The 15451-nt window shown below is 52.8% G+C and overlaps 1 protein-coding gene across 10 annotated transcripts in view; it reads left to right on the forward strand.

Moving 5' to 3' along the window:
• The first annotated feature begins 6940 nt into the window (after window positions 1-6940).
• Window positions 6941-15451, forward strand: part of SLC25A48 (solute carrier family 25 member 48) — a 38296-nt gene continuing 29785 nt past the window's right edge. For 8 of the 10 annotated variants that reach the window (XM_033096711.1, XM_033096713.1, XM_033096712.1 and 5 more), the window contains exons 1-2: window positions 6941-7180; window positions 11633-11676. In XM_033096711.1, the coding sequence (XP_032952602.1) occupies window positions 7087-7180; window positions 11633-11676 (138 nt within the window). In that variant the 5' untranslated portion in view covers window positions 6941-7086. Of the gene's footprint in view, window positions 7181-11632; window positions 11738-15451 lie in introns of all 10 variants that reach the window. The other 2 variants (XM_033096717.1, XM_033096718.1) reach the window with 2 other exon arrangements.

Genomic DNA, 15451 nt, shown 5'->3' on the forward strand with positions numbered 1-15451 from the left:
CACTAGAGAACGGGCCCCCAGCACTCGCTGATCACCGAGGGGTGAAGGTGGCTGTGGGTAAAGTTTCCGTAGCTGGGTTTGCCCTGGGACCAGAGCCCTCAGGCCTTTATTCCCCTGCCTCAGTGCCAACAAGCTGCAGAGCTGGCAGGAGGAGCCCAACCTCTTGGGCAGGCTCTCCTGTCCCCTCTCAGTCCACTGTCCTGGGCAGGCAAGAAGACCCTGCACCCTGCAGGGTGTGGCTCCACGCTGGTGTCTGGCTCAGCAGACCTGGGGTTTCCTTTTCTCCTCAAGGAACAGAGGGGCGCAGCTCAGCCTGTGCCTGCATTCAGCCACAACCCCAGGAGGTGACCCCACCACCCTGGGAGGCTCCCATCTGGCTCTCGCAGCGAGAAAACCTGCCTAAGGAAACATGGCGGGCAGCAGCCCCAAAAGTGTGTCCACAAAGGGGATTCTGCCTGGTCCAGCACTCACATCTTATCTTCCCACTGGTCCTATCATAGCCTGTTCCAAGCCCAGAGGGAGGGAGCAGGGTCCACCGAACCACTAAGGGATGCAGAGACCAGAAACAGGTTTTGGAAATAAATCATTTCACTACAAGGGTTGGAGTCGGTACGCTAATTTGATGCCGTGGAATGATGCTTGCAGCTGCCATTTATTGAGCATTTGCTATGTACTAGACACCTTATAGAGACCATCTCCATAATCCTTAGGGGTAGACCCTGGTGTCATCTCCCTTCTGCAGATGAAGAAACAGGCTCAGAGAGGTTATGCAGTGTGCCTGAGCTCACACAGCTCACAAACACTGGAGCTGGGATTCACACCCAGGTCTGTCTGATCTCGGGCCTGAGTGCTTAAGCACTTCCCCATACACCCCTCTCGGTGAGTCTTCACACAGCAAGGAAAGAGCCAGCTGCTCCCCGCCAGGCTCCCCTGGACCTATCCCACCTTCCTTTTCCTTATTCTTCCCTCCCCTGGCTCCCTGCCCTTTGGAGCAGCAGGCTGAAGACAGTAACGCAGCACATGTCACTGCTTTCTTGATTTCTGTGTCCCTTGGAACGAAATGTACTGATAGTTCTAGTTACCGACCCCCACCCCACCTCCATGTCTCAGTCCCATCCCCCACCCTAACCCAGAGGGCATGCAGAGACCACTAAGTGTGGGTGTACTGGGGTGAGGGTGACCTGCCCGTCATCAGGCAGGTGTGGGGAAGGAGACCACAGCCCTTCTGAGAGGCTGGACCAGCACAGGCCTCAGCTTCCCCTGAGGTCCCCTCAGAGAGAAAAGTCTGGTTTGCAAGGAACCTGAGCCCCCCTCAGTGGGCTCCAGGAAGGTGTGTCCAGGTGAGAGGTAGTGGGTCCTGAGATGGGTCCCCTATCACTCACGGGGAGCAGCAGAGGACTGAGGACGGCTGACAACAAGCAGATGTCATCGTAGCCCTCCCCTTGTCAGCTGCGGTCCTCCGCCCTCAGACTCCACACCTCCAGCATCCTTTCCCACAGCAGCAGGCTTTGGCCATGGTTTCTCACACCTGGCGTCAGAGGCTGTCCCCCTCTGTGTACAGTGCCCTCCCCTCCTTCCACAGGGCAAAATCCAGCTCGTCTTTAAGGACCAGCCTAAGTGCCACCTCGTTCCCGTGGCTGCCCTCCAGAGTTTACTGTGCCTTCTTGCCACTGTTCTTTCCAGGCTAGGAAGGTGTGAGGTTTCCTGAACGCCCAGAGCCCTGGTGCAGGATGGAGGAGACCTCCACAAGGCAGAGCTGCAGCAGACATTCCTGAACACAAACTCCCCTCGCACTGTCAGCATTGCAAGCTCTCTGCACCCCGAGTAGTTTAGCACACAGTAGGTCCTTGGTAGGGCTTCTAGAAGTGATCTCGACAGCTACAATGGCTCCCTCACCTCCCACCCCCACACCCCTTTTCTACAGAAACCCCTCGATTCCAGATGTCCCCAGCCAGGTTTCCTGGTCCCCTGACCCACATGACCTCCCCTTGTCCTCGGCACCAGCCCACTTATGTCTATCAGCAGAGAAGAAAAGCCCAAGGAGGGCCAGCTCCCTTGTTTTCAGATGTGCACAGAGCCAGCTGACCCACCGGAGCATGTCGGGGAGGGAAGGACAGAGGGCACCCCAGGGCGTGCCCTCTAACTACTGAGGCGTCCGCTCTAGGAGCCCTAAGCATACGAGTGTAGTTAGCAAATATCAATACTATGTCACTGATGGAGAAACTGAAGCCAAGAAGTTAGGACACTTATGCAGAGGGGTTGGGGTGGGGACAAGGACTTTGGGAAAGTCACTTCCACTTTGAGTCTTGACCAGAAGGCATCACTTTGGTTAAGATCTGGGCTCTGGAGACACACAGCACCTGTGAATCTGTAATCTTCCATTTACGGGTCGTGTGGCTTTTGAGAAATTGCTTAACCTCCCTGAGCCTCATTCTTCTCATCTGTAAAAATGGAGAATTGCCTCCCAGAATTCAATGAGATGGTATAGGTAGAACATGTAGCACTGGGCCAGCTTGGTGCCCTGAGGTGGAAAAGAGCCTGGTACTTTTGAGGCCTTGATAAATCAAGGCAGGTGAAGAGATCGGGGGTGTGACCTCTCAACTGGGGTGCTCTCTAAATACACAGTTCCCAAGGAGCCTCAAATGGGTCCTCATCAAGCCCCTCAGAGGTCCACTTCGGTACCCTCCGACTCCTCGTAAGCCTTTGGGTCAGCACCTCGTTCACTGTCCAAGTGTACACTGGATCTGACTCTGCCAGCCAGTGTGGGGAAGCTGGGCCAGAAAACTCCTCCTGGGGCAGCCAAGGTGGCCTTCTCCTCCTGAGAGTCCCAAGTGCTGTGCAGCAGCGCCCTCTGCTGGCACATCTTGACAAGACACCCACAGCTGGTGTCTCCTTGGCCCAGAATTTCAGACTTCGTTGACACTGCCTAAGAGGAGACCCATCTCTACTCTCCAAAGGACAGGGGGGATTTGAGGTGTGGACCTAAGGTGCCCAGTGAGTCAGCGGCAGCACCAGGAGCACAGCCCAGGCAGCCCAGCCTCCCAGCGCCTGCTCTGCCCCCTCACTTCACCACCACTCGCCTCTGTCTGTTTCTTGACTGGGAGTGTCACATTGAGCAGGTGCTGGAGCAAATACAGTCTGAACATGCCCTGAATAGACTTTCTCAAAGAAGTGTCAATAAAGGAAGGGATCCTGCCCCAGAGGAGAGGCTCACATAGCACCTTAGAAGTCACCATATGCCCCTTTCCTACCCCTGGGACTCAGGGAAGGGACCTCAGTGCTCCCATTACCTGAGAAGGCCAGCACAGGAGTTGATGCCACAGGTACAAATGCCCAAAGGAGAAAGAGGACACGTGATGTGTTCCCACTTCATTCATTCATTTGTACTCAGTCATCAGTAATTACTGTTCACCTGCTCTGTGACGGAAGCTGAGAACGGCCTCCAGGGCTTCCTGGAGGGGTGAGGGCTGGAGGGAGAAGCAGGGACGCCTCGAGAGGGACAGCGAGGTCTTGGCCTCGGCCAAGGGGTCTGGAGAGTCCTCTGTGCAAAGGCTGTTTCACCTGAGGCCTGAGGTAGCAGTTGGCCTTGAGAAAGGCGAGAAGAGGGAGCCGTGGGCCTCCCTCCAGTGATGTGTCTCAGGGGGAGATGCCTGGCCCACACTTGGGAATGGAGCTCAGTGGTTCATCCTGGAAAGGAACCCTCTCCTCCGGCTCCGCTCCAGCTCATTAGCAGCACAAGCAGCAGCTTTCTGGGCTCAGCAGGCCGTCCCAGCACTGCCAGGGCCGCTGCCTGCCAACTCAGGACCTTCCCGATTGGTCCCGTGCTGACACGGGACTGAGGAATGACAATCCACTTGGCACCCGCTGGGTGGTCCTCCAAAAGAGTGGGGCTTTGGGGAACTGGCTGGCTTTCCACCTATGGACTTGCTCCAACAAAAGGGCCTTAAAGGCGAAGCAGGCAGGCAAGGTGGACTCACAAAAGGGCCACTCTTTGGAGACATCTCGTTTCTCATAACTGTCCCAGCACATATCCCGAGCAGGGCAGGGTACAGCCTGGAGGCTGGTACTGAGGGTGACCCCACAACTCCGCAGCAGGCCTCTCAGCCCTTGTAGGATCAAGCCTCAGCGGTCAGACTCCACCTTGCTTTGGAAGAAGGAGGCCTGGCTGGCTGCCCCTGCATGATGGCCTGGATGACATGACATGGATGTGCCAGTGGGAGCAGGCCCAGCAGAGGCGCCTTCCTCCAGACCGCCCCCCTCACCACTCTCTGCAATCCTAAGTGCCAGCGTGGGTCCTTGCTGGAGACTAGCAGGACACTGGAGGACATCGAGTTGTCTTCCTTCTCAGAGGAAGCCGGGGGGCTTCCACTGGACCCCAAGCACCTCCCCATTGCCAGGTCCCAATGAACATGGACCACCAGCTGGGTGCAGGGCCGGCCTACTACAGAGAGGGAGAGAGGACCACCCACTTCCAGATTGGCGCAGGGTGGATCATGTAGGCTGAGCCTGGACCTGGGGGGAGCTGGGCCCCTGGAGAGCTGTACCTGAAAATTAGACATGACCCTGCACTGCCAGGTACTTGCTGCGGGCTCAGGGTACCAAGTGGGATATGGCTGGGATGGCAGTAAGCATCACTGCCCACGACTGACTGGATCAGTACTGTCTGTTCAGGCCCAGGGAGAGGCAACACCTCACCAAGTACCACTTCAGGAGAGGGGGCTGGAGAAGAAAGGGGGGGGTGATGATGACAGGTGTCGGGGGAGAGGTCAGAGGGAACAAGAGCAACCTCTAGGTTGTCCCTAGGATTCCTCCACAACCTCACAGCTGTGGGCCTGATACTTCCTGACTGATGGGAGCTCATTTAACCCCCTGGAGCCCTTGTCTCCTCATCTCTACAGGTGAACACAGTCAGGCTTGTACCAAAGAAACAACCAGTAGGAGATACAGGCATACCTCGTCTTATTGCACATCACCTTATTGCTCTTCCACAGGTGTTGCGTTTTTTTACAAACTGAAGGCAAGACCCTTCACTGGCAAAAAGATTGCAACTGGCTTTATTGCTGTGGTCTGGAACCAAACTTGCAATATCTCCAAGGTGTGTGTGTTGGGGCGTCGGTGGGTGGGTGGATGGGTGTGTGTGTGACATAATTGTGGGGTCTGGCTGGGTAAGTCTGAGATATCTGGAGGGCAGGCTGGCAATCTGGAAACTGGCAGGCAGGAGCTGACACTACATTCCACAGGGGCAATTTCTTCTTCCTCTAGGTAATCACAATCTCCATTTTGCTGTTAAAGCCCTTCAACTGATTGGATGAGGCTCACCAGATGATCAAGATAAGCTCCCTTACTTAAAGTCAACTGGTTGTAGATGCTAACCACCTCTACAACAGACCTTCACAGCAGCACCTAGATTAGTGTTTGATGGAATCACCAGGGACTGTTGCCCAGCCAAGTTGACAGGTAAAGCTGACCATCAGTGGGGGTGGCCCTGCAGCTTGCTCACAGCTGCTGTGAGGAGGAAGTGGGACCAGTGTAAAGCCTTCTGCACGGACTGAAGATATCCTCACGCCCAGGCAGCTCCAGCGCCTATTTGCTTGCCTGGAGCATGCAGGTAGAGAGGTAGGGGTATGCATTTGGGGGTGATAGGAAGTGTTTCAGCCAAGGTGGCAGATGTGGTTTGGGGCCTGCTTGTCTGCAGGGAGTGGGGGTAAGGGCTGGCCCAGAGAGCCCTGGTTGCGGGGGTGGATGGAGTCTCTGTGGGTTCTGGGAGCTGCAAGACAGGCACGTCCAGAGGCACAGTGTGCTACCTGGCCACTGGGACTTCATGCCCGGGCAGCTCGCAGAGGAAATTTCCAGCCTAGCCTCACCCCTCCTGAAGGCCTGGCCAGAGACAGGCTGAGAGTTTTCAGGGCTCTGGAAATTCCCACCTGGCCAGTGTGCCCTCAGCATGGGGCTGTGTGCCCTCAGCATGGGCCGCTGCAGACGGTCAATGCTGGGTGTGGTCCCCCCTGGACTCTCCACTGTGACAGACAGGTCTTTGGGAATAAGCTCAAATTTGTCCCTACACAGCCTATAACTCAGGGGTGACAAGTTTTATCTCCTAATTTCGACCAGTTTTCTAAAAGATTCAAACTATGTCACACACACACACACACACACACACCTTATATACACTAAACATACAGGCATTTTTGTCACATAGGAATGGGGATAATGGTAATACCCAACTCACAGGGGTTGCTGTGAAGAGTAAGCCCAGCTACAGTGAGTGGGGCATGATTTAGGGGATTGTGAAATGTTGGATGTTATTAATAGCTAATATTTATTTAGAGCTGACTTGGAGCCTATCCCTGGATTGGATGCTTTCCACACATTATTAAAGTTATTTGTGAATAGATAGTGTCCTAAAAACCTGTGGGCTATGGGGAGGCGTGGGGGAATGGGGACCTGGGGGAGTGCCCCTCACCTCTAAAACTGGCATGGAAAATTGCATGTCCTGTATATTGTATATCGAAACTGTCCGTGGCTTTCAACCAGCTCCTCAGAGAAGGAAGAACTGGTTTAGTTGATAGTTGGATATTCAGTTAGAATTATTTCAGCGTTGTTTTAGCCTAAAAGAGGACGTGTCTTCACAGGTAAAATAGTCTACTTCCTGACCTTGGATGAAGCACCTCGCCGTCCCTCTTGTAATTAACTTTGCAAAAAATGTCCCTGAAATTATTTCCAGTGTCAGAAGCGCTGTGAACAGTTACAGGCAGGAGCAGGCACTTGGCCTCACAGCGGCGAGGTTCTGCAGTTGGCAGGGGAGCAGTGGACGGGAGAGGGGAGGCTCAGGGAATACCCCCGGTGGCCTGGCCTCTCCCGGGGGTGCGGAGGCGCGGGGCACACGGTCGCCCCGCCCGCCTGCTTCGCCTTTAAGGGCCGCTGGGGGCGTGCTGTCAGCTGCCGGCGGCGCGGAGGGGAGGTGAGGGCCGCCGCGCGCCGCAGGGGACACGTTACTGGGTTTGGTGACCCACCTGCGTGCGCTCGGAGTCTCGGGCTGTCCTCCCTGGCGCGCCCCTGCTGCGGGCCATGCCCTGCACACGCTGAATGGGCACCGACCCGGCTCCGGGCGGGCGGGGCGCCGCGGCCCCGGCCACCGGCAGCTTCCAGCTGGAAGACTTTGTAGCGGGCTGGATCGGAGGTGAGCCCATCCTGGATGGGAGGGAACCCCCCCCCCAGAGGTGGGTGTGCTTTCGGGAGACCCCCGTGCCGGAGAGACAGAGAGACAGAGAGACAGAGAGAGAGAGAGAGGCGGCTGGGCGCTGCGCCCAGTTTACACCCGGGCTCCGGGCGGGGAGCTCTGCACCCACGCTTCCCGCTGGCGCCGCGCGCCGCCCGCTGCGGGGAGAGCCCGGTGCCTGGGGGTCTTGCGGTTACCCGCGTAAACTCTGCGAGCCTCACAGAGGTTCACCTGAGCTGCCGATTTGCCTCCAACTTCGGATCCCCGGAGCTTGATCCGGTAATGATTAAGCCATCCGTCCCAGCGGACAGCCAATGGAGCGCCCCAGCGCGTACACACCCTTCGGTGACCAGGTGCCCACCTGAATTTGGGGAGGTGGCTTGCAGGAACTTGTAGGTGAAGATGGTTCTTGTCCACTGGCCCCGCGCGCGGGATGGGGAGCTCCACTTGGTAATCTGGCTGTTTCTAGGGGGCCCCCAGGCTGGAGGGAGCCGATAGGAGGAACCCTTTACCGTCTTCAGCCGCTGTCAACGTCAGGCCCCTCCTCCAGGCACTAGGGTCCCCTGTACCGCTCCAGGAGCCTCTCCCTGCTGGGCCTGGGATGGGTTTGCTTGGTCAGGAGTTTCATCCATTTCCTTGCTTCTCCCTTCTTCTCTTCCCAATAGGTCTATCTTTCCTCTTCTTACAGTATGGGTGGGGGTATGGGGAGAGGGTTTGAGGGACTTTTACTTTACTTATTGTAAAATATTATCTTTCTTTTGGCCCCATCTAAGGGGACCGTCAGAAAAGAGGTGTTAGCAAATGCAGCCACTCCCCAAGATAAAATACAATATTGAGGTGCTGAGGCCGAGACTCTAGATAGCATGTCTGACCCCACCTAGTGTTCTAGGTATGGAGGAGACCAGGAAATTTGTAGGGAAAGGAAACAACAACAAAAATCGACAAGCCAGGTAGCACCCCAGGTTCTTCCCCTATGGTGCTCCCCTCCCACAGGAGGCCACGTCTGTCCCTCCACGGGTGGCTGCAGGGTGCCTGCTTCTGACCATCCTGAGCAGAGTAGGTTCCTTTCCTGGTGGGCAGCCCTGTTGGCACAGGCTCTCCTGGGCTGGGCTGAGACCTGCCTTGCCTAATTATCCCAGGGGGCTGTGCCTGGAGGCCCGCTGGGCATATCCAGGCCCTCTTTGGACAACCCTTCAGCCATTCCAAGGGAGAGCCTTCCCTCGGCTGTTTCCTTCAGTAGCCAGATCAACTTCAGTAGGTCTGCCAGTGGCTTGGTTTAAGAAACACCCTGGGGGGTAAGCTGTCAGAGGAGCTCGAAGTCTCTGATGACAGGGAGACCCTCCCCAATTCACACAGCAAGTAGTGGCTTGTCCTGTATTCTGTAATTGTCTTTACTTTGATGACGTTAACATATCTTTTTCTTTTTTGCTTCCATGAAATGATGATGAGCATAGTGACAGTGAATACTTAGTGGGTACCAGGTGCTGCTTAAGTGCTCTAAATATGGTTTTAAACCAACTTTATTAAGGTTATTTTACATATCATAAAATACACCCACTTCAAGTGTACAATTCAGTGATTTTTGAGTAACTGTACAAGTGGTGCAACTATTCCCATAAATCAGTTTTGGAACGTTTTCACCCCTCAGTAAGATCCCTCATGCCCACCTACGGTTAAACTCCGTCCTGTCCTTCTCCCTCTGGGCAACCACTAGTCTACTGTCTGCCTCTATAAATTAGCCTTTTCTGGGCATTTTATATAAGTGGAATCATAAAATAGGTGGTCTCTTGTGTCTGTTTATGTATATTTCTTTATAACCCCAATGAGGTAGCTATTATTACATTCCCATTTTACAGATGAGGACATGGGTACACAGAGGAATTCAATGACTTGCCCAAAGCCATGCATCTAGCATGAGCACTGGCATTCTAACCCAGGCAATCTGGTACCACGGCCATTTTAACCCCTGTTCTCATCTACGGCTGTTTTCTTTCTTACTGACCTTGCATAATGAAATTTCACCATTTCATCATTCACATTTTGTTTCACATTTTACTGGTCGGTGAAGTCCCAAGGGCTGGAAACCACTGACCTGATATTCTGATTTCTTATCTTGTACCCCCCGCTTTTGGACGGGTGGGCTACTGAGTGAGCAGGGAGATACTGGCTCAAGGCTGGATCTGAGGTTCTGTCCTGGGCTGAGGGATGCCCCTAGGGAAGGATGCACTCACTAGGGAGGGGGGGAAGCTGGAGCCTGAGGACCAGACTCCTTCCTTCCCCTGCCGGGATGGGTTCCTGTGGAGTGAATGCTCCAGCTTCCCGGTGCCCATCACCTTTCTGCCTCTGCCCAGGTGTGTGGGAAGGAGGGATTGAGAGGGGGCTGGGGGTTCCAGACCAAGGAAACATTTGCTCTGAAATTAGCTGGTTTCTCAGCCCCTGGAAATATCGAATGTTTTAGGACCCCTTACCTGCTAGCAGAGACTCTTCCTCATCAGGTGATGGGGAATTGGTCTTAGAAGAATGACTCCTGTTTCAATCTCACAGTCAGTGACTTCTGCAACTAGGGCTTTGTAATCTGTGTGGACTCAGGGTGGCCTTGCTTCCCTCCAAAATGGTTCAGGCCTAGTGAATGTGTGTGGGGACAGGCATTTTTCTGTGAGAAGGTCCAAAGTATCCATTACCTTTTCAAAGACATCTTCTTAAAAAAAAAAAAGAAAAATCAATAGCATCCCTTTTTGAACATCCTATAAGCGCCTAGCTCTCTGCTAGTACTTTACATTCATTACCTTATTTCATTCTTACAATGGAACCGTGAGGTAGGTGCTAGCATTATTCCCTCCTACACATGCTAAACGTGAGGGGTAGAAAAGTTCAGTTACCTGTAACCTGGAGGTAACTGAAAATTTTCTGGGTTTTCTCGTCACAGTCTCTCCCCTTTTTTCAGGTGAAATCCACATAACATAAAGGTAACTAGTTTAGAGTCCAGTTCAGTGGCATTTAGTACATTCACAGTGTTGTGCAACTATCACCTCCATCTAGTTCCAAATCATTTTCCTCGTGCCCAAAGAAGTCCCTGGATCGTTTAAGCTGTCACTCGCATCTCCCCTACCCCAGGCCCTGGCAACCACTAATCTGCTTTGTCTCTGGGCTTACATATTCTGGATAATTCATACAAATGGAATCGTGCAATATGTGGCCTTTTTTGTCTGGCCTCTTTCATTTGCATCATGTTTTCAACATTCATCTACACTGCAGCCTGAGTCCGTACCTCATTCCTGTTTTTCTAATAATATTCCACGGTATGGTATACCACGTTTTCTTTATCCATTCACCCAGCGATGGACAGTTAGGCTGTTCCCACCTTTTTTGGCCATTGTGTGTAGTGCTGCTATGAACACGCGTGTACATGTACTTGTTTGAGTGCCTGTTTTCATTTCTTTTGGGTATACACGTAGGAGTGGAATTGCTGAGTCATACGGTAATTCTATGTGTAACTTTGGAGGACCTGCCAAACTGTTTTCCACGGTGGCTACACCATTTTACATTCCCACGAGCGATGTATAAGGGTTCCAATTCTCCACATCCTTGCCAACACTTATTATTTTCCTTTTTTTGTTTTGTTTAAATTAGAGCCATCCTAGTGGGTGTGAAGGGGAATCTCATGGTGATTTTGATTTTGATTTTCCTCATGACTAATGACATTGAGCACCTTTCCCTGTACTTGTTGGCCATTTGTGTATCATCTTTGGAGAGGTGTCTATTTAAGTCCTCTGCTCATATTAAAACAAATTTTTTTTAGATGTTAGAGTTCTTTATATCTTCTGGATTTCAGACCCTTATCAAATATGATTTGCAAATATTTCTCCCCATTCTACAGGTTGTCTTCACTTTCTTCATAGTATCCTTTGATGCATAAGTTTAATTTTTTATGGCATTCAATTTATTTTTTCGTTCGTTACTTGTGCTTTTGGTGTCGTATCTGAGAATCTATTGCAAATCTGAGGTCATGAAGATTTTCCCCTATGTTTTAAGGATATGATTTTTGTAGTTTTAGTATTTCAATTTAGGTCTTTGGTCTATTTTCCATTTAGGTCTTTGGTACATGATATGAGGTGTTGGGGGAGGGGTCCCACTTCATTCTTTTGCATGTGGATACCTAGTTGTCCCAACACACTCACTGCCCTTTTCTGGGGTGCTTGTTTCTTGAGGCAGAGCCCTGGTTTGGCTGCATTTTCTCTGCCTTCCTCAACGCCTGGCCCAGTACCCGGCAGATTAGGGGTCCTCTCTGGCAACTGGGCATTGACTGAGGAAGTGAATACACGTGCCTGAGCCCTCTGTCCTGTCCCATGAGCCAGCCAGTGTAAGCTAGGAGTCCAGGGGCTGAGTGACCAGGTGTTGTGCTTGAATCCACAGGTGCAGCCAGTGTCATTGTCGGCTACCCACTGGACACCGTCAAGGTACAGTCACCACGTTTGCCATTACCTCTTGGAAAGAGTCCTGGAGTGAGTCTGCCTCTAGGTGTGTGCCTGCTGTTTCTGATGCCTGCAGTGCAGGCCAGGTTCTCTGCCAGCCCATGGGGCTGTGGTGCCAGGAGGCCTGCTTTGGAATGGCTCTGCCCTCGTTACTTGACAGTGATTTTGTTTTTGTGAATGTCTCATCTCTGCCTCCAGATTCTCATGAAGTATGTGTGTGTGGGGGGGGGCAGGTGGCCAAGGCACTGGTGAGTGTCCTCCTGTACGTCCTTGTGAAGCCAAGGAACCAGGAAAGGCTTCCAGTGTGAGGTGGCAGCTGCGCCCAACTTTAAGGGGGAGCCTCAGGTGATGAGAAAAGGTATTTCAGGCACAGAGAACAGCATGGGCAAAGGCACTGAGATGGGGACGCTTTGTGGGGCTGCTTGGGAGTCTGGCCCTGGGCTGGGGCTGGGGCTCCATTATAACGTGACGCAGCTCGTGGCGTGTGAGGACTCTGGAGCCAGCAGGGCCATCTGGCGTGGGTTCATTCAGTTCCTTGTTCCACAGATGTAGAAACTGGCTCACAAAGGGGAAGCGCCTTGCCTCAGTCACACAAGTTAAAGCATCAAGGAGTGAGATTCTCTGACTCCACCCCCACCCCTGCCACCTGTCCCCAGTGGTGAGCAGGACTCAGCGCCATCCCCTGAGAACCTGGCCCCAAATAGTGACTCCCAGATCTGTGCCGAAAGCTCAGCCCGGATCTGCACAAAGAGGAACTCGGAGGCCTTTTTCAAACAGCTGTTGTCATCTCCTTTCTCCGCCTTCCTCCCCGGGTGACATTGGGCTCCCTCCTAGATCGGAGCCCAGGCCTGCTCTCTTCTTGATGGGGAGGTCAGCCTCCTCGTCTTACATTGTTGAAGATATTTCCTGGCTCCTCATGTCCCCCATACAGGCCCTGCCATTTGCTTGTATGTCAAACGCATACTGGACACTTGCTCTGTGCAGGCGCCATGAGGGTGGCAAAGCATCGGTGGTGGACAAAGCAAGTGCAGTTCCTGCCCCAATGTGGGGGTCTGACAGCCACATTCTGTATGCAGGTGACCTTTGTGTCTCCTTGGGAGAGTGTCCTTCCCTTGCCTCTAGCCTGGCGAGCCTGTTGGAGTCACCACCATCCCCTTGCCCAGGCAAGTCTGCTCACATGTCACCTGAAAAGACGGGAGCTCTCCTCCGCTTCCCTCTGGAGGGAACCCTCCTGATACATAAAATCCAAGTCTGCTCAGCCTGACAACCTCCCCCCTGAGGGGACAGCCTGGTGGTGCCCAGGGGTGTGGCCCAAGGCCCTTATTTCTCCCCAGAACATCCTCCTTTCTCCCTCCCTCTTGGCTGGCACTTTCTCTCGAGTCCCTGTCCACTGAGAAAGTCCGGGCAAGAGCTTCAGAGTCCAAATAACCTGGAGTCCAGTCCTAGCCTCCCCACCTAGTGACCAGGCCACAGCACTTAACCGCCCTGAGCCTGGTGTCCTCGTCTATAAAATGGGCAAAGAAAACCTCCCTGGCAAGGCTGTCATGAAGACTGTCACTGTGGCACTGAGGATAGAGCAATGAGGGGGCCATTCCCATCCTGGTGGGCACACGCACTGGGGTATGACTGAGGCCCCCGGGCTGGCCCATGGGACAGCCAAGCTCCAAGGGCCTGGCTTACTGAGTTGGGGCAAAGACTCCTTCCCCTGCCTGCAGCTGCCTCATCAGAAGTGGCAGAGCCAACCACTGGCTGCTTGGTGGCAGGGGAGCTGGGGTCAAGATTCTCACCTGGTTCCTGGCACAGCTGGTTCTTTCAGGGTTTATGCCTAATGCAGTGTGACCAGCTCTCTAATCAGTGCTCGGCTTCCTTTAGACCAGCTGGCAGACTGTGAGAGAATAAATTTGCATTGTTTTAAGCCACTGAGTAATTTGTTATAGCAGCAACAGGCAACTAATACAGGGAGTGGGCTTTCTTCGTCTGTAAGACAGGGGTAGGTAGCATCCAGGCTGCAGAGCATTTAAAGGATTCAGTGAGATGACTTCCTAAGGTGCCCAGGGTTTCCTCATGTATGCATTTGGTACACACTAAAATGCCAGCGTCTGTTGTAATCGGAGGACCTGGAGGCTTGAGCTGTGGTGCTGGCCTCGGTGGCAGCCTCCCAAGCGCTCAGCACGGCCGGCAGACCTTTGCTCCGTGGCTTTGAACCTGCTCTGTGATCTGGGTTTGGCTTTTGGGTTGTGTGCCCTCATATGCCATTTGCTTAAGTGACTCGACCACTCAACCTTCTTAATGGGACTTTGATACCTCCTGGGGCTCAACCATTTCATGGGTTCACTACCCAGGGCCAGTCCTGACAGGGCTGGGGCCAGCAGGGGAGAGCAGTCAGCCTCAGGCCAGCCTTCAATGGGGCAGACAGAGGCCTGTGCCCCCACCTGCCCTGGCCCACGCCCCTGCCTTGGTTGGGGACACCCCACCCCAAGGTAGACCTCTGTGGTTCTGCTTAACTAGGAGACCCTGACACCCCGTTCTCACCTCGCTGCATCTTCTGGGACCTCTTCCCCACCACCCAGCCCTTCTGATTCTTGGTTTATTTGTCTCCATGGCACCTGTCATCTGACATATATTTACTTGGGAATTAGTTTAAGTTCCACTTGGTTTAAGTTCACTCGGTTTAAGTTCCATGAGGGCAGGGAGTTTGTTTTTTCTACTGCTGAATGCAGTAGAATGGTAAGTATTCATTAAGCCAGGCAATAAATACATTTCTCTAATTATGAAAGTAATATTTATGAACAGAGTGGTACCATTAATGGCTCATACTTGTAGGAATACTACATATTTCCTCTGGCTCTATCTGTGTAAAACTATGTAGAGGAATACCTATCAGACTCTCAGCTAGGCTGTTAGCCATGGTTATGTGGTCAGGGAAGGGGTGGGGTGAGAGAGAGGGGTGGGCCAAAGGAGACTTTAGCTTTATATGTAATGTTGAATTTTTTTTATTAAGAGAGTGTAGTTCCATATTAGTTGTATACTTATTTTTTAATTACATAAGCTAAAAATAATCAAAGTAACCCCTGCTTGTGGTAGGAAAGTTGGAAAATGAAGAAAAGTTCAATGCAGGAAAATATGACCCATGATTTTTACCTAAGAGACCATCACTTTTATGATATGTGTTCTTCCAGGGTCGTCTCACCTGTCTGCAGATTGAACCCAGGCTGTTAGTGTGAAGTGTTAGTCTGCACCCTGGGCTTTAGATCCTCATGGGACCCTGGGTTCAGGGGGCAGGGTCCAGGTTTCCACCTCTGTGGCCCTCACAGCTCCTTCCTACCAAGCGTGGCATGTTGTGGGTGCTGAGAAAGTGTTTTGATGGAGAATTATAGGCCGCACATCTTAAAAGAAGTGGAACCCTCTGAGACCAGGGTAAAGGGTGCCCTGGGCACTTTTGTGGGCTTACTGAGACCCTCTGTGCTATCACGATGCCCCTGGCCACCAGAGCCGTTCGAGGACAGCACGCCTCCACCATCCAGCCCCTTATTCAGCCAGGAGTCATGTGCCAGGGCTCCACTTGGCTTTCGGGACAAGAGGGAAGTAGGAGACGGCCTTGCCCCAACGGGGGCACCCAAATAAACCCTAAGCAAACAGACAAACAGATGACACCATTGTAACATTTAAAAAAGATGAGAGAGAACTGGAGGCAGAGACTTCTGGGAGAGGAACAGAAATGGAAAGTTCTGAAGGCAGGAAACCGCTGACGTTCGAGGGA

Source organism: Rhinolophus ferrumequinum, chromosome 24, assembly GCF_004115265.2.
Source record: "Rhinolophus ferrumequinum isolate MPI-CBG mRhiFer1 chromosome 24, mRhiFer1_v1.p, whole genome shotgun sequence".
In the NCBI taxonomy this organism is placed as follows: Eukaryota; Metazoa; Chordata; class Mammalia; order Chiroptera; family Rhinolophidae; genus Rhinolophus; species Rhinolophus ferrumequinum.